Source organism: Saccopteryx leptura, chromosome 13, assembly GCF_036850995.1.
Source record: "Saccopteryx leptura isolate mSacLep1 chromosome 13, mSacLep1_pri_phased_curated, whole genome shotgun sequence".
NCBI lineage: Eukaryota > Metazoa > Chordata > Mammalia > Chiroptera > Emballonuridae > Saccopteryx > Saccopteryx leptura.
In genome coordinates, this window is record NC_089515.1 from 53533972 (window position 1) to 53557239 (window position 23268).

At 52.6% G+C, this 23268-nt stretch overlaps 1 protein-coding gene across 3 annotated transcripts in view; it reads right to left on the reverse strand.

Moving 5' to 3' along the window:
* The window catches only part of ADAMTS17 (ADAM metallopeptidase with thrombospondin type 1 motif 17), a 209465-nt gene that overhangs the window by 124239 nt on the left and 61958 nt on the right, over positions 1-23268 (reverse strand). For all 3 annotated transcript variants that reach the window (XM_066355082.1, XM_066355081.1, XM_066355080.1), the window contains exon 7: positions 20397-20440. In XM_066355082.1, the coding sequence (XP_066211179.1) occupies positions 20397-20440 (44 nt within the window). The remainder of the gene's footprint in view (positions 1-20396; positions 20441-23268) is intronic.

Here is a 23268-nt window from a genome sequence, read left to right on the forward strand (position 1 = left end):
CCCCCCCCCCCAACTCCTAAAGGAACTACGGGGTGAGGTTCCTGCAAGTGTCCCCGTCTTCATCAACCGGGCAGCCGGTCGACACAGAACTTTGCTTCATGCGCGTGTCTGTTTCAAGACACCTTATTTGACACAAAGTGTTGGTTCACGAACACTTGAGTTCACGAGATCACTAAGGCTTCCACAGGACAGAGGTCCTCAAAGGGGAACTGAGAATGAATTTAGATGAGGATATAGTCTAACACGGTGACTATGGTTGAGAGCATGATCCTTACTGTAGAGTTGAAATTGACAGCAGAATTTAAATGTTCTTACCAAAAAGAAAAATACTGGGGGTCCTCAGGTTACAACAGTCTCAACATACGATGTTTTGAGTGTACAACGCTCACTCCCATAAAAACTCAAAAAAATCGCGATATGAGTGTTTCGGCTCATGCCATGAGCGCCGTACATTACATTGGGCAAAGTAGTTTGGTTGCGCCGCAGAAGAAGATGCAGTAACATGAGTACAAGTGAGGGCGTTGGCATTCCCACCCACCCCCTATGCTTACCTACACCATGCTGGACTGTTAAAAGTGCAAGTGTTCCGTCTGTGTTAGGCGAGGGTGTGTTTTGACTCACACCAATATTCAGGTCACCTCACTGTTGTAGGAACAGAACCATGTCGTAACCCGAGGACACCCTGTATGTGAGGTGATGGGTGTGTTAACTCAATGGGGGGGAGGGATTCTCTGCAAGATGTGTATGTCTATCAAATCATTCCATTGTACACTTTAAATATCTCATTGTTTTATTTGTCCATTACACATCACTAACCTAGAAATCAAGAGTTTGTCTTAAGAACATTCAGGGTCATAGGGTAGCTGAAGTCCTGGTGGTATTAATTACTCAAAATGGCCTTGATTAGTCAGAGTGGGGTTAATTACTAGAGCTCTGCTTTCATCTGCACCCGCAGACTTTACCTGTCCTGCTCTGCCTGTGTTTCCTGGACCATGTAAGCCACTTCTTTTTTTTTTTTTTTTTAATTAATTAATTAATTTTAGAGGAGAGAGAGAGAGAGAGAGAGAGAGAGAGAGAGAGAAGGGGGAGGAGCAGGAAGCTTCAACTCCCATATGTGCCTTGACCGGGCAAGCCCAGGGCCTCGAACCGGCAACCTCAGCATTCCAGGTCAACGCTCCATCCACTGCGCCACCACAGGCCAGGCGTAAGCCACTTCTGCCGTTTACCTTTACTGTATTCCAAGGACCCTTGCGATGGAATGTTCCTAAAAGCCACCTGAGACAACCCTGACACACAGCCTCACTCCCTCACATGCTAATAGCTCTGTTTCTACAGGAAGAATAAAGCTCAAGGCCATGCACAGAAATATTTGCCAAGTTAGCAGAGAAAGAAAAGCTTTCCTCAGAATAATTAAGAAACCACATTTCTCGCTAACTGCTTAGCCCAGCAAAGCCATTGGGGGAGGGAATGCGGGGGGGGGGGTCTACATGAGACCTGGGGTGAGGGTCAATGGTGGCATTCAGGGTACCTGTTGACCTGTGCTTTGTTCTCTCGGCCCCTCTAGGGTGGGCTTGGCTCTCGGGCTGTGCGTGGGGGTGGTAGAGGTCCGGCCAGGATCCCCCCCCCCTGCCCCAGGGCAGCTCTGGGCACCAGCTCCTGAGCAAAAGCCCATAAAACACTCCCTGGCAGGACACAACAGCCCCTCAACGGCAGAAGCAGCCCCCACACGGGAAGCTGGATGTTGACTCAGCATTCCTGCGCTCAAGTCAGCCTACCATGACAAGCCCTCCCTGCTGACGGCCGGGGAGCCCGGGGGGGGGGGGGGGGGGGCTCTGCCTTTGCTGACAGGATGCAAGAAGAATGTTCTGTTGTATTTAAAATCAAACACAATGAAAGCTGCTAGCCTCTTAGAAAGGAATGCCGACGGGAGCGGCCGTGGAATCAGGTAGGCACCACACAGACCGAGAGGAAACGGGCGGACCCGCGCCAGGAGGGGCGGTAGGTGGTTGGGGAGGGTGCCCAGCAGCTGGGCGCTGTCACAGTGATGTGACAGAAAGTGGACGGTATGCCCTTGGGCTGAAGTCATTTCACTGCTCTATGTGTATGCACACAGCTCATTCATTCCCTAGGGACTGTCTTAGTCCCAACACCCCACGGGCTGGGTGACTTACGGGCAATAGAGATTTACTGCTCACAGTTCTGGGGGCTGGACATCTGAAGTCAGCATGGCTGGGGGAGGCTGTCTCTGGGTCCCAGTCTTCCCTGTGTGTCCCCATATGGCAGAAGAGGCTAGGGCACTCTCACTGGTCTCCTTTATAAGGAGACCCCCACAAGCCCCACCTCCTAACGCCATCAGGCAGCGGATTAGTTCCCAACACGTGAATTTGTGGGGATATGCACATTCAGGTCCTAGCTGCTACCTTGCATTTTAGGATTGTCCCAGACTACAGAAGTCATGTGAGTGCCAGCATCTATCTTTAAAGTGTTCAAGGCAGAGAATAAACACGTTTTGTCTTTTAAGCAATTTCGTCTATTTCCAGGTCGCCTCCGTGTTGATGAGGGTCCCCGAGTTCTGTCCCTGGGACCAGGCCCTCGTCGGTCCTCTCCTGTGGGATTCCAGCGAGGATGTCCAACACCTGTGCCAGAGCCACCCACACCCGACAGGGCGTGCCACCCCACGCGGAGGCCTTCTCACGTGTCCCTCCCCCCCCAAGTTCACAAGCTCACAGACTCGGTCAACTTCTCTCTCCCTCCTCCGGCACCCCAAGCTCAGCAATCGCCAAGGCAGTGCCCTTTCCTGCTGTGCAGAGACTCTAGGATTTGTTCCCTTCCTCTCTGGGCCCAAATCCAGACCTATGTCACCAGGACTCAAGAGGTCTTCACCCTGTTTCTCCCCAGTGCCAGTCTTTTAAAATGAAGACTCACATGGTCATGGCAGATTGGTTCAGTGGTAGAGCATCGGCCCAGCATGTGGATGTACCAGGTTCGATTCCCGGCCAGGGCACACAGGAGAAGCGCCCATCTGCTTCTCCATCCTCCCCCCCCCCCACTTTCCTCTCTGTCTCTCTCTTCCCCTCCCACAGCCGAGGCTCCATTGGAGCAAAGTTGGCCCGGGCGCTGAGGATGGCTCCATGGCCTCTGCCTCAGGTGCTAGAATGGCTCCGGTTGCATTGGAGCAACGCCCCAGATGGGCAGAGCATCGCCCCCTGGTGGGCGTGCCAGGTGGTTCCCAGTCAGGTGCATGCATGAGTCTGTCTGCCTCCCTGCTTCTCACTTCAGAAAATACAAAAAAAAAAAAAAAAATGCAGACTCAAGTGTCTCCTCTTCCAGAGATTCTTCCCTGATCCGACCAGGACACGCTCCCTCCCTCCCCTAGGGGCCTGGAACACCACCTTCATTGTGGTCCAGGCACCTGTCAAGCCTGACGTCTGAGCCAGCACCCACGGCTGTTCACCCAGCACGGCACAGTGCCGGTGCACTGTCCTCGGCAAGTTCCATGGGTGGATGACCACATACCAGCGCTGCCCACGTCACCTAAAATACCACCCTGTGCCACAGAAGAGGGCCACCGAGTCAGGACAGGGAGGGATAAATGACGCGGATGGACACGCATGTTCACCGAACACCACCTGTGTCCCAAGCCCTGTGCTCAAGGTTCCCGTGCAGTATCTCATATTACAGTTACAATTCCCTGGTGGATCAGACACTATTATTACCCCCATAGGACTGACGGGTAAGGGAGGAGACCATGAATCCACTTCTGGGCCAAGGTTAAACAGCGAGCGACGGAGCTGGGATTCGATCTCGAGTCTTGGTCCAAAGGCTGCCCCCTGGGGGGGCCCGCAAGGAGAATGTGGCCCGCAGAAACGTTCTGTTTGGACCAGTCAGCGCAAGACTAAAAATGTTAGTCCGTCACCAACAAGAAAAAATCAGGGACGTTTACACCAAGTCCAGATTTCCTGTCTCTCTTTAAAACAGCAGTGAACCAGTGAACGACAGACCAGTCAGCAAACAGCCCTGGGACAGTGAGTGGGTGGTGTTCATGGAAATGAATGAATTCAATTCGTTGGAAGAAAATGCATGGCGATGTCATAGTTTTAGCATTATATACACACACATATATATATATTTTAAACAAGACCCAAGAAAGCAGAAATCGTAACAGAAAAGATTGAGCTATGTAGCTCAATGCCCCCCGAAAATGTCTGCTTAAGAAGAGGCACTGGACACAAAGGTGAGAACATACGACAGATGGGACAGTTACTTTCAATTCCTATGACAAAACTTAAGATTGAAAAGATGCTTTGCCTCCCTGGTCGTCAGGGAAGCACCAAGCGCCATCACTAGAAACTAGCAACTTCGTAGCCACCACGCGGCTAGAACCTCGCAAAGCTCTGGGGAGAGACCCCCTCAATTCCGTTAACGAGGGTACCGACTGGGACAAAGGCCACTTTCGGGGAAATGTGGGTTGTCTAAGAGAGCTGTAGGGTGCAGGCATGGAAACGTGGTTGTGACACAGAGGGAGGAAGGCTGTACTGCCACCTGGCCCCGAGGTCCGGAATGTCTGCAGCCCGAGACGCACATGGGCACACGGCATGTGTACACAGCAGTGTGCGTGCATACAGGGCCACACACAGGCACACACTGCTGCGTGCACCAACCCTCTGAGGAGATGCTACTGTCACCTTCATTTACCCGGGGGGAGAACTGATACCAAGCGGGCAAAGTCACTTCTCCGGGTTTGTGCTGCAGCCAAGAAGAGCCTTGCAAAGCAGGCATTCTGGTTACGGACTCCTCTACCTCTACCCACCGTGGAGGGAGGGCGAAAGGGAGGAAGGGAGGGAGGTCTCTGCCTCGTGGAACGGAAGGCAGGCACGGGAGACAGACACCCAGCCAGGTCTGCACAGAATGCATTCCAGGCACTGGACGAGAAGTCTGCCAACTACTGTTCAAAGTCCAGGAGGTTTTCTATTAAAACGTAAACTCAAAAGAGACTTGAACACAGATGTCTTTAACCCTTGGGGCGGCGCAACAGCTTGCTGTGGGTGGGGGCGTGTGTGTTCCTCACACAAAGGTTATTAATAGCTTTCATCAGATTTCCAAAGGGGTCCATAACCTTGAAAAAGGTCAAATGCACTAAACACAGGAATTCCAGAGTATAATCAAGGACCTTATCCAGGGGGAAAAAAAAAAAAGAGAGAAAAAAAAATCCTTTCTGCCTAGCCAAGTCAGACCAAAAGATCCTGGGAACATTTCCTTCAGCCCTCAGGGATTGGCCAAGCATTCCTCAGAAGGTGATAACCAACAATGTTTCGTAGACTGTGCCAGATCTCAACTGACTGACTCATGGAATAAACGAGTCAAGGTCTAACGGCCATCCCTCCCAACAGCGCGAGCGTTGGAAGAGCGGCCGAGGTAAGGCTAAGCCTAAGGGGGAACGGCGGCCTCTGTCAAAGACATGCACCCCCTTTATTGAGAATAGCCCCCTGAACTAAGTACCGCATGACGTAAGTACATTGGACACTGCTGTAAAGAGTGTATGCATAGACACATACTCATGCATAAACGGGATTTATAGACATAGAAGCCTGAGCGTTGAAATAAATATACAGCGTGTCCGTAAAGTCATGGTGCACTTTTGACCGGTCACAGGAAAGCAACAAAAGACAATAGAAATGTGAAATCTGTACCAAATACAAGGAAAACCCTCCCAGTTTCTGTAGGATGATGTGGCAGCATGTGCGCACGCGCAGATGATGACGTAACACCGTGTACACAGCGGAGCAGCCCACGGCCATGACAGTCGAGATGTGGACGGTACAGAGGAAAGTTCAGTGTGTTCTGTGGCTCACTAAATTCAAATCCGTGACCAAAGTGCTACGTGAATATCGGCGCATTTATAAACGAAGCGCCACCACATAGGAATAACATTACTCGGTGAGATAAGCAGTTGAAGGAAACAGGCAGTTTGGTGGAGAAACCCTGTTCTGGTAGGCCATCAGTCAGTGACGAGTCTGTAGAGGCTATACGGGATAGCTACCTAAGGAGCCCTAAAAAATCTGTGCGTGAGCCCACATGGAACTGCACTGAATAGGTATGAAACTGGGAGAGTTTTCCTTTTATTTGGTGCAGATTTCACATTTCTATTGTCTCTTGATGCTTTCCTGTGACTGGTCAAAAGTGCACCATGACTTTACGGACACATTGTATATGTGAACTTTAAAAAGAAACCACTGTTCTGTTGTGACAAGGTCCCCCCACCCCCGCATTCCCCTGGGGCTGCACTGAACTGTAGGACTTCACAGGATCCTGGAGTATTTTTTTTTTTTTGTCTTTTGAATGAATGTGTTCGAGGATTTGACACAGCAGAGTACACATGGATGTTTGTGACAAACTGTCGTTTGCTGTCCATGAGCATTTCTTTCTTTTTTTTAAAGGGTTTGTTTTGGGGTAACAAGAGTAAAAACGAGATATAAAAGCCATTTGCTGATTTTGCTCTCCACGCAAAGGGTGCGGACACACTGCCATTGTTCGGCAAACGGATGTCAATGTCCACTCTCTCAGCTGCAAGTTAGTCTAAGGTCAAACGAGCTTTCCTGCTTTGTCCCCACCCTGTCCACAGCACACACCCTCTGAGGACACCCCACACCAGGGCCTACTGGCCAGGGGAGGGGGCAGAGCTGCCTGCCCATAAATCATTCTCAATCTTGGTCTAATGTTAACCACCCAACAAACAAAGACACAAGGCCAAGAGATTCCCTCTTAACAGAGATCTGTCCTTCAAGACCACCTTCTCTGAGAGGGCACGGAATTGCACGAACTGTTTCTTCCCTAGCCATTTCTTAACCCCACGGCTATCCTGACCACTGACCACTCTTCCCAGTACTAGAAACCGCAGAATCAATGTCCCAGGTTCATTGGCACCGCCCACCACCCACAAAGCATGCTAACATTGTCTCTTAGTGGCACCGGGGTTACCTCCCTTAACTAGTTGCCCCAATTCCCAATTCACTGTGGACTTCTTCCAAGACACGCCTAGGTCATCACGACGGGAACCACGACGCAGGAAAGGGAGGTTTTCTGTGACAGTCTCATGACAGGTGCATTACTTTGCCCTGCAAAGATCAACTGGCTCTTCGGGGGATAGAACTGCCCCATTTCGTTCTGTTATCCCACGAATGCTTGCACCTCAGTTCAGCATCATGAAATAAATATGTATATTCCAACACTCTCAATAGAATAAGATCTTCCACGTGAAAATATAGTAACCCAAGGGTGCTAACTGCTATTTCCTGACCCCTCTGCCCTGTGCTGAGCAGGCTCTGGCGTCAAAGACAGAACACACACACACACCCACACACACCCGCTTGCCCAGCAGTGTTTGGGATGCAGGGACCATAATAAATCAGATGGACTGGTGGGTACGGGAAGGAGGGGGTGGGGCAGTTCCCCAAAGCAAAGCAAGATGCCGGGGTGGTGGATCAGCTGCTCCTGGGACGCACTGACTCTCTTCCTGGACTCTCTTCGAGATTTCATGTCTGGGTCTCGTCTGGAACATCCACCAAATGGATCCCGGCCCAAATATCTGGCATTCCTTTCGTTAACTCCCGCCCTGTGGCTGTCCCAACTGTCCTGGTGGTGGGGGTCTAACTCGTCGCCTTGACTCCAGGTCATGAGGGAATCTCCCTCCTCCTCTATCGTCTGAGCTCCTCCAGCAGAGACGAGACTCCATGTCCAGTCTTTACATGGCCATTGAGAACTCGGGGGACCCGAGACCCACACGGGTCATCGCTGCCCTTGGTTGAGCAGCTGCAAAAAAAACCAAAAACTTCTCAGGGCCTGAAACATTTTTTTGGCTGATCTGGTGGGAGTAACCCAGGCAGCAGGGGTCCCCCCTCCACACGTGTAACGATGGTCCACAAGGTCCCTGAATAGGAGCTTCCAGGCCATTTCCATACTCCCTGCTTGGACACAGACATCAAAGACACACGTGCCACAGACAGGGTGGCCAGGAAACTCCATGAGAGGGCCCCGTCCCTCTGAGGGTCAGCCTCCCATTTGGAGTTATTAAATCACGACTAAGGGCGTTGCCTGGCTTGTTTCCAGAGAACCAGGGGTGTGCTTATTCAAGCAGAACTGACTACGAAGCCGCTGTTTCCAAGGTAGACCTGGTGCCCCTGACCCGTTTCTCAGAATGTCAGCCGGGGCCGATTGCTCCTGGGGCCGCAGACGCTGAGGGGGCCAGGGTGACAGGCTCTGGGGTTCGCGTCTGAGTCCCATTCTGCCACCAATCACCTGGGCGATCACGGCATGTCATCTCTCCCAGTCTTTCTCTCCACGTGCAAGATGCGAGGAACACCAACCTCCCGGGGCCGAGGACCAGACGCACAACGCGAACACAGCACGTTCCGCACAGTCAACACCGAACCAAGATTATCTATCGCTGCAGTTATTTCGACCACATCCAAATTTTTTTTTTTTAAAAAGAAAGTCAAACAAAAAGTGTTTGTCAGGCAAAAGCCCTGCCAAGAAGCACACAGCGATTTCACAAGAGCAGCCACTCTCGTTGTTGACTCCCCAACACACTGTCAACTCACATGCCGTTCGGGAAGCTGGAGACAGGAGGGTGCGTGGGAAGCCCGTCTCCACTGGACTCCAGGAGCCTCTCTCCTCCCACGCGCCGGGCAGGAGGATGCAGGTAGGCAGCGAGAGCCATCACACCCCCTGACGACGTCAGGACCCGTGCTGTTATTGCTTCACCCTTGCGCTGGACTCTGACCCAGTTTCAGCTTGAATTGTGGACAGATGGTGCCTGCCCTAAAACCTTCCCGCTGTCACCAAGCTCCCTGGGTATATAAAAAAAGACACCTCCAGAGGCCAGCCCTGCCGGGTCCTGGTGCTCCAGGCGTGCCGGGTAACTCCTCACACATCCAAGGGAAAGACCCCGTCACAGGGAAGTTCTGGGTCTGATTCCCGGTCAGGGCACACAGGAGAAGCAACCATCTGCTCCTCTATTCCTCCTCCTCTCACTTCTCTCTCTCTCTCTACTCCTCCCATAGCCATGGCTCGAATGGTTAGAACAAGTTGGCCCCAGGCACTGAGGATGGCTCCATGGCCTCACCTCAGGCACTGAAATAGCTCAGTTGCCGAGCAATGGAGCAGTGGCCCCAGACTGGCAGAGCATCCCGTGGTAGGGGGCTTGCCAGGTGGATCTAGGTATGGGCGCATACTGGAGTCTGTCTCTCTGCCTCCCTGCCTCTCAATTAAAAAATAAAAAAGAACGAAAGAAAAAAAGTAAGAACCCTTCACAAAACATTCTCAGATGCAGAAACAGGTAAATTCATTAAGAAAAACAATGAAGAGATTTACTAAGATTAACTCCGTAATATGCGCTGAACGCACCCCTCAAAGCGTGTTCTTCTGGTCACTCTCTGAACGCTGGCTCCTTGCCTGGGGATTCCTGGGTATTTGCTCAAACACAATTCTAAAAATTAACGAGTTTCCTGAGGCAGAAAAAGACCACTTTCAAAAGGAAGCACTGATAGCAAACTTATGACCAGACAACAGAGACTTGTCCCAGAAAGTGGGATGTTTTATTTCAGAATCAATTTTCCAAAAAGAAAAGTAGGCTGTCTTGTATTCCACTGCAGAAAATACATGTCTGGGTTTCCCCACCAAACTGTGGTCCATGTCAAGATCATTCAATGGCAGAAAAAAGTAGGTTTGGAGTTTATTTTTCCAACAAATGGTGCTGGGCCAGTGAGGTACCCACAGACAAGAAAATGAATTTAGACCCTATCATACAGCAAAATTCACTCAAAGTGCCTTATAGACTCTAGTCTGATTTTTGCAACAGCAACTCAAGTATGTCTCGCTGCCTGAAGATGTTTGAATCCTGAATTGTGCGTGTACAGACGTGTCCCAAAGGAGATAAAATGCAGAATGTTTATGTGTAGCAACGAATAGCACCCACAGTCACCTTAAGGTGGTAATCGGCCGTTATTTGTACAAGCCATGTGAATCAAGTTGTTCCAAACGCTCGGCCGTTATGTTTCTCCTGCGTTTCCTGTGGTCCCTCTGAGATCAGAGACGCCCTGCCCTCACGTGACAGATGCTGCAGCGTCCCGCATCTCCCTCTGTATGTAACCCATCCCTTTTCATCTGTTCTGAGACCGCTCACATCCCGGTCAGTCAGAACTGTGTGCAGAGAAGCCTGCCCGTGTTCAAACCTCCATGTCATTCTCAGCTCATCCAAGTCCCCCTGGAGTGAGGGAGTTTCTGAGAGGGGTGGACACATGTCTCCTGCGGGGCTGTGGGAAGGTCTGAGAGCCGGTGTGCGAGCGTGTCCAGAATCCCGTCCACTTCTCAGAACCCCGGCTCCCACTGTCCCATGGGCAGAGAAGGACCCACGGTTCGCTTCTGCGCTTGGGCTGCTCTGGCCTAGACACGCCCTCGCCCTCTGCGCTGGTGCTGTGGCCACTGTCTCAGGGTCCCCTGGAAGCACGTTGCCCGGGCATCATTTGAGAGTCTTGGGGCACTCCCGGCCCACCACACAGGGGCCCAGTCCAGACCCTCACCTGTGACCTAGTGGGTTTCTACGGGCCCCAAACTGTCCTAGTAAACTAAGCTGCACCTTAGCCTCCAGGGAGCCCAGATGCCGGTGTGACCACACCACTGCGACCCACCCAGCAGTGGGCGCCGCGACCTCCTCCTTGCGACTGCGCAGGTGTGTCCGTGTAAGCGGCAGCATCGGCAAACACCAAGGCAGGCGCTGGAAGGAAGCAGAGGGCCGGGGAACCACCGCCGAGGGGCTGCCCTTTTGTGCAGACGGTTTTCTGATCACGTCTGGGCATCTGTCAGGCTTTGGAATCGCTCTTAACACCACGCTGGCGGACAGGCCCGACGCGCCTGCCAGCTCCCCCAACCCCATCAAAGGGACCGGGGTGCGTCTGAACAGAAAGGTGTGATAAGAACAAGTTTAGCTGTGTTCTGTCGGATCTTCTGAAGAGCCCGGAGCCCTGGCGCAGGAGAAGGAAGCCCCAACAGGCATCAGAGCATGGCCAGGCGAGCACGGGGCCCAGGCAACTTGGGCACCTGGGCACCTTCGAGCCCTCCCGGTGCCAAGCGCATGGGCTTGGGTCCCACTTCTCTTGCCCACAGCCATCCCAGAGCATAACCACCCATGCTCTGCCCCTTCTAGGGGGTAAGCCCTGGAGGGCAGTGCTTATCCACCCAGGGAATATCTGGAAACATTATTAGGTTACAATGACTGCGGGGTCACCCTAGGGCAGAAGCCTGGAAGGACAATCACAGAAGCAGGCTGAACAAACCGTCCTTCCCACAATGCCCACTCGGCTGCTGCTGAGAAACGGCCCCTTCAGGACAAGAGTCACAAACTCAAATGCCAGTGAAGACCAAGCAGGGCCTGACCAGGCGGTGGCACAGTGGATAGTGTCAGACTGGGATGTGGAGGACACAGGTTCGAAACCCCGAGGTCGCGGGCTTGAGCGTGGGTTCATCCAGCTTGAGCATGCGGTCACTGACTTGAGCGTGGGATCATAGACATGACCCCATGTTCACTGGCTTGACCACAAAGGTTGCTGGCTTGAAGCCCAAGTTCACTCACTTGAGCCCAAGGTCACTGGCTCTGCTGGAGCCCCCCAGTCAGGGCACATATGAGAAAGCAATCACTGAACAAGTATGCAGCCGCAGGAATGCACCAACACACACATTTCAGGAGGAATGACACTCGTCACGTAGCATCAGAGAAGCGAGAGACCAGAGGGCACGGTGGGGACTGTGACAAAATGAGAACTCTCAAAAGGGGGCAGACTGCTGACTTACAGCGATGCCGCCAGACCCACCCAGAAAAGCCAAAGAATCCAGAAACAGCAAAGCATGGTGGTTTGTTTTTTTGCTTTTGTGAGTGTGTGTGTGTGTGTGTGTGTGTGTGTGTGATGAATTTTGGAAAACTAATAAGAAAAACTAAACAAAACACATGCATGGCCAGCTGTAGTTTGTAGGAAACCAGCCTGTGCTTCTGCGTGGGTCCAGGACCACACTCCACAGTGCTGTCCACCTGTGCGGGCCCCTGCCTTCCCAGCAGGGGCAGGAACAGAGCAGAGGACGTGAGCACCCCGCCCCAAATGATGACACCCACCCACACTGCAGGGACTTCTGTCCCAGCGACCCATGTAGGCGGGAGGTACACACTGACCACAGCCCCTGGGTCCCACTCACAATTACACAGCACAGACGTGTCCAATGCGAGTGTCCGGGGTGGGGGTGAGCAGGGCACACCCGAGAGGGGCTGACGCCAGCAAAGAGGTCTGCACGCACGGGCAGCCACTTCTCCCTCTGTGGCCATGGTCACTGTGCCACAAGTGACTCGGCTGTCACAAATTCCAAGGAGGGGACCCAGAAAGATTTGACTGGAGAGAGCAAAGCCTCACGCCCTGAAGAGGTAAAAATGTCTCCTTTCTTACCAGCTCCCTGCTCTGTGCCCCAAGTGCAAAGGCTGGAAAAGGGCATCGTTTTCCCAGGGTGAGGGCTCCCCTCCGATCTGCTGTAACCTCCTCTTAGGCTTCCATTTTCCAAAGCAGTCACAGAAAGCTCTTTGTCCAGCGTGGCCTGCCTGGGGCGGGGACTCTCCGAGAAAAGGGCCCCAGGGGGCGAGCTCAGACACATCGGTCCCCTCAGAGAGCCCGCGAGCCCCAGCAGCCTCCCGGCCGGCTGCTCCTAAAACATCCGGACCTGGAAGGGTGCCTCCACGACACCCCCACCTGGGTTTGACAGGGTCTAAAGCTGAGCCTCGGCCACAGCCCCAAATCAAAGCTGTTTCCGCTCGACCAAAAGACATAATCACTGTCGACAGTCCTGGGATCCGTGGGAGGGGCTGGCTGGTGGCCAACACAGATGTCCTTCAGTCCCCTGCCTACCACGCACCTTTCTGCTCTTCCCAAGTGTTGCTAATCTGTATGGATTTGGGTCTCTCAGATTCACCCTTTTCTTCATCTCCACTACATCTACTTGGCCGTAAGTAAGAAAAACCCTGTGGACTGTGGCTTCATCACAGAGGCAACAGCCACTGCACAAACGGAGGTATGGAGGTGGGTAGTGGGGGGCTCGCTGGGTAGCCCTAGTGATGGTGCAGTCTGGACAGGCACGACTGTGACTGCTTTACCTGCCCTCATGGCCCCAGGAAGGCTGCTGCAGCTCCGCCCATCATTTTCACACGGCAGCTTTGCAAGGGGGTAGGGGGCCTGTTTCTCAGGGGCTCTTGCTCTCTGAAGCATGCAGCCCGGCCCACGCACCAGGATCCCAGCTTCACGTGGGCAAGAATGCTCCCTGGATTGACAGCTACGGGGAAGCTGGCCCTACCAAACAGAACTAGTCCCAACCTCCTTGCCTGCAGTCCAAATAGTCTGCCCCATGTTGACCATGCAGAACCACACGATGCCCCAGAGGTGGCCACGCACAGACCACACGGGCCGCCCATGGTGCTGGCTCCTGCCTCACCAGCAGCACCTCGAAGGACCAAGCACGGAGCTCCTGCCACCTGAGCAAACGCCAAGACCTGCCCCCAGAGAACAGTCAGGAGGCCTGAGGACAAGGGACTTGACGTAGGGACCCAGTGACTTCCAGTAAACAGGCACAAGCAGCGTTGAGACAAAAGGCTCACGGGGCCACCCAACCAGCATGAGACTATTGTACAAAGTCACCTGGAGTAACCAACACAGGGAAAATGTGACCCACCAGATGAAGGCAGATAGGCTGGCGGGCCCATCAATCAACGCCAAGGCCTTGGACGCACTCTGCTCCCACCTCCAACTGCCCAGCCCGTGCTCAAGTCCTTTCTAGAAGCTTTCTGATCAAGCCTGCATGAGCATAATCAAAGCTGGGTGTTTAAGGAGAACTGGGTGGTAGTAACGAAGAAAAACCCTCTGCGTCATTCCAAGGGGAACAGAAACCTATCGGCAGTGTTCGTCCTTGCTGGCCACCGTCTTCTGATGCCCTCACAGTGATCTCCACGTTCTGTGAGACCCGTCCAATGAGTGCCCAGGGCTGCGGGTCAGCGGACCAGTAGTACAGAGTTGCAGAAGTTGTCCAGGAGACAGGGACACACACAGAAAATTCCAAACCCACAGCAGGAGGAACTTGACGGTCAGCAGTGGTTCGAGAGGAGACTGAGAGGTAGAGGAAATCTGTTTGAATCAGAATAGTCAGCCTGAAGGGAGTGACCGCACGCTGGCCAAGAAAGCTCCCAGAGGAGAGAGGGTCATACTGTCCAGAGGTACCCTTCCCCCCCCTTTTTTTTATTCAGTAAGAGGAGGGGAGGCAGAGCCAGACTCCCACATGCGCCCTGACTGATCCACCCGGCAAGCCCACTAGGGGTTGATGCTCTGCCTATCTGGGGCCATTGCTCTGTTGCTCAGCAACCGAGCTCTTCTGAGCACCTGAGGTGAGGCCATGAAGCCATCCTCAGCGCCCGGGGCCAACTCACTCCAATTGAGCCATGGCTGCAGGAGGAGAAGAGAGAAAGAAAGAAGCAAGAGGGGGAGGGGTGGAGAAGCAGATGGGCACTTCTGTGTGCTCTGACCAGGAATCAAACCCAGGACATCCACATGTTGGGCCAATGCTCCACCACTGAACCAACTGGCCAAGGCAAGAGGCACATTCTTAATGTCTGTCTCAGGTCTGACCACTGAGTCAGCACTGAAGACTGAGAGTTAATATTTCTATCATGTGTAGCCATTCAGCAAAAGCTTAGGGATACTGACTTTTCAGTAGCAGGTTTGATTGCTTAAATAAAGGTATCTCATGGGTAACAGCACTTGGAAGAAAAATAATTACAAAAAATAAAACAAAAAACACACACCCACACACACACACACATATACACACACACACACCACACACACACACGGTCGTATCACAGCAGAAGAAGCAAAGCCCTTTGTTTTTGCTGACTACCACCAGACACAGGTGTTATGACTCTGTCTGGTGACCCAATTAGGAGGCTATCACTTTGTCTCCCAGAAGGTAGGGGACAAGAATGGTCACACTGTGGGGAGGGGGAGGGGGAGGAGGAGGAGGAGGAGGAGGAGGAGGAGGAGGAGGAGGAGAAAGAGGAGGAGGAGGAAGAGGAGGAGTTGACAAGGTAAGTCTCAGAAGGCAGCCATCCTTCCCTCCTGGTGCCGAGAACTCTGTTGACACCAAGAGGAATTTCGCAGATGGAAACCTTTCCCATGAGGGCGCCGACACGGAGCCCACATGTCCTGGGGGAGAAAGAATCTAGGGGTGGTCTTCAGAGTAAACAGCTCCATCGGGGTCATTTATGTCACGCTGCATCTAGTGATGGCATGCCTCGTTTTATCTCCAGCGCTGTGGGAGGTTGCTCTTAAATCCTGAACTCATGCCGTTTATCAGAGATAATAAAATCCCAAAGGCACAACTACTTATTGTCAGACAAGCCAATGAAAAGTTTAATTTAGGCTTCAGTCTAACGCCTCTTGGCAAGGACCCCCTGCATCTAACTCTGGTACTTCTCATTCCGTTCAAGACGTCTCCCAGAGAGCCTGGCCTTCTAACTTCAGCCACCGGCCTTCTAACTTCAGCCACCGGCCGCTGGACAGCACGGACAACGATTGCTCGCTTAGAGGGATGGCCGGCACCCCTCAGCCCCTGGCCTGATAGAAACTGGAGAAGGGGACCTGGTCGTTACTGACGGGAGACCTCGCGTCCTTCTTCATGGACTATCTGCAGCCAAATCCTATTTTTCTACGTGTTTCACCAGCTGATGTCTGAGCTGGGATTCAGTGGCCTTCCCCGGAGCTGAGGTCACAAGATAAGTCATGTCCCAGCATGCCCTTGGCTTTTTCAGGACAGGAGATGTTTGGATCGTTTGCTTGGCTGGCCAGGTGCTGGGATTTCCCCAAACTCGTTGAATCTTGTCCAGAAAGGTCTTCTCTTGTCTGCTTTCTTCTGAGTTGAGTGTTTATTATTTTTTCCCTAAAAGTCTATTTATTGATTTTAGAGAGAGAGGAAAGGAGAGAGAGAGAGAGAGAGAGAGAGAAATAAAGGAACATTGATCTGTTCCTGTACGCTATGTGCTCGGACTGGCAGCCTCTGTGCTTCCAGACGATGCTCTAGCCCCCTGGTCGGCAACTGTGGCTCACGAGCCATATGTGGCTCGTTGGCCCCTTGAGTGTGGCTCTTCCACAAAATACCATGTGCGGGCGCTACCTCAGTAAGGAATGTACCTACCTATATAGTTTAAGTTTAAAAAATTTGGCTCTCAAAAGAAATTTCAATCGTTGAGCTGTTGATATTTGGCTCTGTTGACTAATGAGTTTGCTGGCCACTGCTCTAACCAACCGAGCTATCTGGCCAGGGCAAGTATACACTTTCTGACCTTAGATTCATCCAAGGGTTGTATTATGTAATCTAACGGAAATCCCCCAGACTCTAACGATGTGCAAGTCATTCCTTTATTTTTTCTTTTGTCTTTTGAGCCCGAATGTGGGCTGAGCAGACACAGAAAGAAAAAAAAAGGGCCTTGGCTGGTGGCTCATTGGATTGAGCATTGGCCCGGGTGCTGAGAATAGCTCAGGTGATTCAAGCACTGGTCCCAGACGGGGCATGGCGGGAGTGGGGGAAGCTGCCAGGTGGATTTTGGTAGGGGCACGTGCAGGAGTCTCACTATCTCCCCTCCTCTCACCTAAAAAATACATAAATAAATATATAATAAATAATAAAGTTGAGGTCTTGGCCAGGTAGCTCAGTGGACAGAGCATTCTCCCAGCACACTTGAGGTTGTGGGTTTGACCCCAGTGGGCACAGACAAGAAGCAGTCTGTGAGGACATAATTACATGAGATAAATTGATGTTTCTCTCTCTCTCTCTCTCCCTTCTCCTCTTTCTCTCTCTCTCTCAAATCAAAGGAAACCTTAAAAAACATAAATAAAAGAAAATCAGTTGATCTTTGAACAACACGGGTATGAACTGTATAGCCACTTATACAGAGATTGTTTTTTCAATAAATAGACAGTCGGCCCTCAGTCTTTTCGGCCTGCAGTTGGGAATCCTCAGACACCGAGGACGTGTTATCTAAGCCATCTTACAGAAGGGACGCGAGCATCCTGGGATTTGGGCATCTGTGGGGGTCCTGGAACCAATCCCCCCAGGTCGAAAGCTACACTCAGATTTTCGCCTGCGTGATGGGACTAGCTGGTACCGTCCGAAACTCAGACCGCACGACCGCCAGGCGGCTTCTAGAAGTACCTAATAAAAATCACAGCTACCGCCTCCCAAGGCGGCAAGTGTTGTGCCAGACGCCTCCCGTTCATTGGTTCACGTGCTTAATCCTGACGCCACCACCCGCGTGCGCCAGTCCCGCCACCCCACCGCGGGTGGGCGGTGAGGGTCACACGCCCTAGGCAGCAGCAAAGCCCCGTACGTCCAGAGCCCCTTCCCCTGCGGGCGCCGTGACCTGCCTCCTCGGCGCCCTCCCCGTGATCCCTGCGCCCCGCGCCCCGGGCCCCCCTCAGTCTTCTGCGCGCAGATCTGGGTGTGGAAGAAGGGGACTTGTTGGCTCCACACGTCCTGCTTTCTTTGTCCAGGATCAAAACCTCTGGGGGTTTCCGCTCAGTCTCGAAACATCATGTCTGTCTTGGCACTGACGGGAGTTTCTACGAGCACCAGAAACGCTGCAACCAGCCTGGGTGGCCGGCCCCGGGGGGGGGGGGGGGGGGGCTTCCCGCCGGTCCCCGCACCCCCGCCTCTCTGGGGACCCTTCCATTGAATCAGCGGTTCAGCCACGCTGGCGGGGCGAGGGCCCTCCCCGCGGCTCTCCGGACGCCCCTGCCACGGCCCAGCCACAGCTGTTCAGGCCTGTGTGACTCTGTAACCATGGGGTCCAAGGAGACAATAGAAAATACTGGAATATTACAAAACCCAACAAGAGAAAAGCAGAGGCAACTTCAAGGGGGCAGAATTCCGTAGAATTGGCTTTAAAAAACAAAAACAAAAAAAAAACAAAGACAACAACACAAAACAACATTAATCATTTTCACAGAACCAAACCCTAGAATACCCAGAATACCCTATTTTTCGCTCCATAAGACGCACCTGGACATAAGACACACCTAGAGTTTTAACGAGGAAAATAAGAAAAAAAATATTCTGAACCAAATGGTGTGTTAAAATATTTAATAAAATACCATATTTTTTTGCTCCATGAGATGCCTGGGCATTTTCCTCTCCACTTTTGGAGGGAAAAAGTGCGTCTTATGGAGCGAAAAATACGGTAATGCCCTCACCTGGTCCCGGCACCCTTCAGGGAGAGCCACGTGCCGTGCAAACAGCACCCTTCGGCTCTTCGGGAACTGGAAGGTCCAAACAGCCCCCGCAGTGAGACGGGACACCAGGAGGTTCTTAAGGGGTGAGGGCAGAAATGGAGCTCAGGGGGCGTCTCTTCCATCAGCCGAAACACAGTGCATCATCACAACCAACGGCCGAGATGAGAGTCGTACGGTCAAGAGAAAGAGAAATCAAAGCCGGCTCTAAGTCCCGTGAAAGAAAGCCACGTCAGCAGATGTGCATTGTTCCAAACCTTGGAGTGTTTCTTTCATCTTAACCCATCCATTCACTCATTCATTCATTCAACCAACAGTGGTGACCAAGCCTTTCAGTCAAGCACCGAGTCAGGCGCTGAAGGTCACAACAGACAGGCAAAGCCGGAGCTCTGCTCTGGGTAGTGCTGAGTCATCCCAGGAATGTGAGGGGTCACTCCTCCGCAGGGACAAGCCCAGCGAGCAGGACTGTGGAGCAGAGGCCCCTCCTGGGCAGAAGTGTGGTGGCCGTCCACGCTGACTGTGGACCCTGGGAAGGGGCCGCTGCTGCTCTGGGGAGCCCCTGCCTTGGCAGCTCTGTCAGCAGACTGAGGTCACGACCCACTGGTCACCACCAGCCCCACCCAGACCTGGACAGGTATCAGCCGTCCATCCACCGAGGCCTGTGTCACACTGCCCACATCTCGTCACTCCGTGACGCAGGCGGCCCCCAGACAGCGAGCACACCTTGGTTGGCAGGTGACACCGAGCTCGCAGGTTGGTTTAGACTCTAGAGGACTGATACAGGTATTCCACGTAAAAATATCACTCTGCAGACTCTCAAACGTGACATCAATGTTAGCTGTCAACACGCTAGACTTTGAAGGGCCTCACACATCACCCAGTCTGCAGGGATCGTTTCCTGGATTGGGAAGGTTCACCCAAGGTCGCCAGCTTGCGCGTGGCAGCACCAGGAAGGAGCCGGGAGCGTGCCCGGGACAAGGACGCCAGGAAGGAGCCAGGAGCGTGCCCGGGACAAGGACGCCAGGAAGGAGCCGGGAGCGTGCCCGGGACAAGGACACCAGGAAGGAGCCGGGAGCGTGCCCGGGACAAGGACGCCAGGAAGGAGCCGGGAGCGTGCCCGGGACAAGGACGCCAGGAAGGAGCCGGGAGCGTGCCCGGGACAAGGACGCCACAGGGAAGCGGAGGTGGTAACCACTTGCATCCTATGACAGTCTTCATTTCTTCAGTCCGGGGCTGTGTTCCTTCCATTTTCCTACAATCCCAACCACCCCAGGTTAAGAGTTCTGCTCTTGGTGGTGTGGCGCTGTGGCTCTTGGGGGAATGAAGGTTTGGACCACAGCAGATACAACGGGAACCCCTCTTTGGCACTCCCTGTCAACCAAGCGCTCTCATTCCTGTGCTCAGAGAGTGGCTCCAGTTTGCAACCTATGAGACGTCGAGAGCAAGGCAGATGAGATCTGGAGGGGAGAGAGGAGGCGGCGAATGAAGGGGCAGGTGGGGGGCGGGGGGGTGGGCAGGAGAAGGAAGAGGAGGACGGAGAGGAAGGAAAAGGGGTTCTTCCAGCAGTGAGGGTGGGTGGTATCATTACTATGTCACTGGAGAGCAATGAGCCTGGTGCCAAGGCTGGTGACAGTCACAGTCTCGCAGCTACAGCCACGCGTCACCAAGGACACTTGGAGAAAAGCATTCGTGTGCGTGAGAATAAACCAAGAAGCTCCTGTCTCGTGACAGTTGTGTCATTCAGGGTGTTCCCCTCTGGCACGGATGACCAAGAGGCTCAGAACCAAGTGTGTCCCCAATGACAGCCACTTTGGGGGTAGCCTGGTGGCTCCTCCCCCAACAAAACACTTCAGACCTTATTAACCCTTTGTCTAGATGCCTTCTGCCAGAAGCAACCACCCAACTTTTCAGAAGGAAATAGGTAGAATAAAGTCAAAGAATCCATCTGCAAGGAAAGAGGCAACAGAGAACATTCGGAGATCATCAAAAGGTAGGTTATATTATCAGCCCCTTAGATTATCATTCTAACTCGAAACTCACCAACGGTGTCGCACGGTTCATCTTTGTGTACGCAGAAATCTGTCCTGAAAAGAAAAAGAATGATGGTCAGGGGTGTGTGGGATCCCCAACAACGGGAGAAGAAAACACTGTCAGTTCATCCTGATTGGCCATCTGGCCCACAGCGACTTGACTCCTTCAGTTGTCACAGGTGACAGCGAAGGGTCACGACCAGCTGGGTTTGCCCAGAGTAGCCTGTCCACATTTCCAACAGGAACGTCCCATGACCCCATGGGAGACCCTCCTTTTATAGCTAAACTCTTCCATACGTAAGGCGCAGTTGCTGGAGGGACTCCTTCCAACAGCTGAAAACATTTTGGGAGAAGATGGTTGCCAAGTCATGATCAGAAACCATTACTAGCCCATATCCCGCACCGACAGTGACTTCCCCGGGCGACTCTCAACTCGGGCAGCAACTGGTTTTCGAGGTCGGCGACAAGAAGACAATGAAAAAGTCATTTCTAAGCATTATCATCTTTCCAGCGCCCCAGGATCGCCCAGGCATGCGGGCTTGGACGGAGCAGAGAGCACAGCAGCTCGACACCTGGTCCAGCCCTGTGTCCTGCAGGTTCTGGGCTTGCTCTGGCCTCCTCTGGATGCTCATAAATGGAAGGCGGGCTCTGGGCCCTTCTTTTCCAAAAACCAGAGCATTCTCACGATTCCTGCCACCAGTTCCCACCATCAGGAGCTACCCAGACCGCTCTGTGGGGCAGTGCCCTGCTGGGACCAGGTGAGGACACCAGTGGCCAGGCCCTAGGCTCACCTTCTCATGGGGGGCCACGGCGGGGGGGGGGGAGAGAGACATAGAAAGCACCACACTCCTCCGTGATTATCTGAGTGCACTCCATTCAAGCGCAGCTTCAGGTTCAAAAAGGGGTGTTCTGGCCTGACCTGTGGTGGCTCAGTGGATAAAGTGTCAACCTGGAATGCTGAGGTCACTGGTTCAAAACCCCGGGCTTGCCCGGTCAAGGCACATATGGGAGTTGATGTTTCCTGCTCCTCCCCGTCTATCTCTCCCCCCCCCCCCTCTGTCTCTCTCTCTCTCTCTCTTCTCTCTCCTTTTTCTCTAATAAAAATGAATAAAAAAAAATTGTCTGACCAGGCAGTGGCGCAGTGGATAAAGCGTCGGACTGGGATGCGGAGGACCCAGGTTCGAGACCCCGAGGTCGCCAGCTTGAGCGCGGGTTCATCTGGTTTGAGCAAAAGCCCACCAGATTGGACCCAAGGTCGCTGGCTTGAACAAGGGGTCACTCGGTCTGCTGTAGCCCCATGGTCAAGGCACATATGAGAAAGCAATCAATAAACAATTAAGGTGTTGCAACGCGCAATGAAAAACTAATGAATGATGCTTCTCATCTCTCTCCGTTCTTGTCTGTCTGTCCCTATCTCTCTCTCTGACTCACTGTCTATGTAAAAAAGGGAAAAAAAAATGTTTTTTTTAAAAAGGGATGTTCTGAAGCCACATATCATTTCACTTTCCAACCATCTTTTGGGGTGTCGAGCTAGCGCTGAGAAAAACTGTCACAGAAAGTGGCAGGTCCTGGTTGGGCCATGGCTCGCCCCCCCTTCTGACACTCCATCCCTCAAACACTTACTGAAACCAGTAAGTGTTCAGACCTGCCCATTCGCAATGTGTTCCTCTCCTAACCTTGTTTTTCCAGATCGGCAGGTGTAAAAGATTCCACCTGATGTTCTGATGGAGATTCCCCAGTCCAGCCTCAATGCCTCAGGCCAAAGAAGTCCCACCAGGTGCCAAGGGCATCATGCAAACCCAGAGGAGAGGGTGGGGCAGCCAGGGCAGGTGGCCTGGGTGGGTGTGATGGTTTTGAAGATGTGGCCCCAAAACTGGCCAGGGAGGCAGCGAGGAAGGGTTGGGGTCAATCCTACCAGTAGCTCAGAGATTTTGCTTACTTCCAAGTTCCTAATTTTTCCATAACAAACACGTATTTTTAATACTCAACATTAAAACTATTTTAACAAAGGGAAAAAGAAAGCGGACCTGGCCGGGTAGCTCAGTTGGTTAGAGCATTGTCCCCATAGGCCAAGGTTGCAGGTTCGATCCCCAGTGAGGGCACATACAATAATCAACCAATGAATCGCCTAAGTAAGAGGAACAAATTATTTCTCTTTCTCTTTCACTTTTTCTCTTCCTTCCTCTCTAAAATCAATCAATAAAAAAATTTTTTTAAAGCCTTCAAGGCCCTGGTCGGTTTGCTCAGTGGTAGAGCGTCAGCCTAGCATGTGGAAGTTCAATTCCCAGTCAGGGCACACAGAAGAAGCACCCGTCTGCTTCTCCACCCCTCTCCCTCTCACTTCTCTCTCTCTCCCTCTCTCTCTTCTCCTCCCACAGCCATGGCTTGAATGGAGCAAGTAGGCCCTGGATGCTGAGGATGATGGCTCCATGGCCTCCACCTCAGGTGTTAGGAAGAGCTTGGTTGCTCAGCAATGGAGCAAGGGCCCCAAATGGGCAGAGCATCGCCCCCTAGTGGGCATGCTGGGTGGATCCCGGTCTGAGTGCATGTGGGAGTCTGTTTTTGCCTCCCCTCCTCTCACTGAATTTTTAAAAAAGCCTTCAAGACCCCACACTTTTCATAACCCACCCCAAAGCCAAAGGAACCCCCATGGGAACACCATAAGGAGCTGAAAAAGGGAGGTCTCAGGAAAGATGACCTTTAGAAGCCCATGAACCAGTGATAGAGGGAGGCAAGTAAGAAGCAGAGACAGAGAGTAAGCAACACCAAATGAGGGACAGAAATATGTTCACTGTCCCAGTATCGATCCAACCCACAGTTCGTAAGCTGATACTCTACTTGAAGCTTCAGATGTGTCACACAAGTGCTCTCTCTCTCTCTCT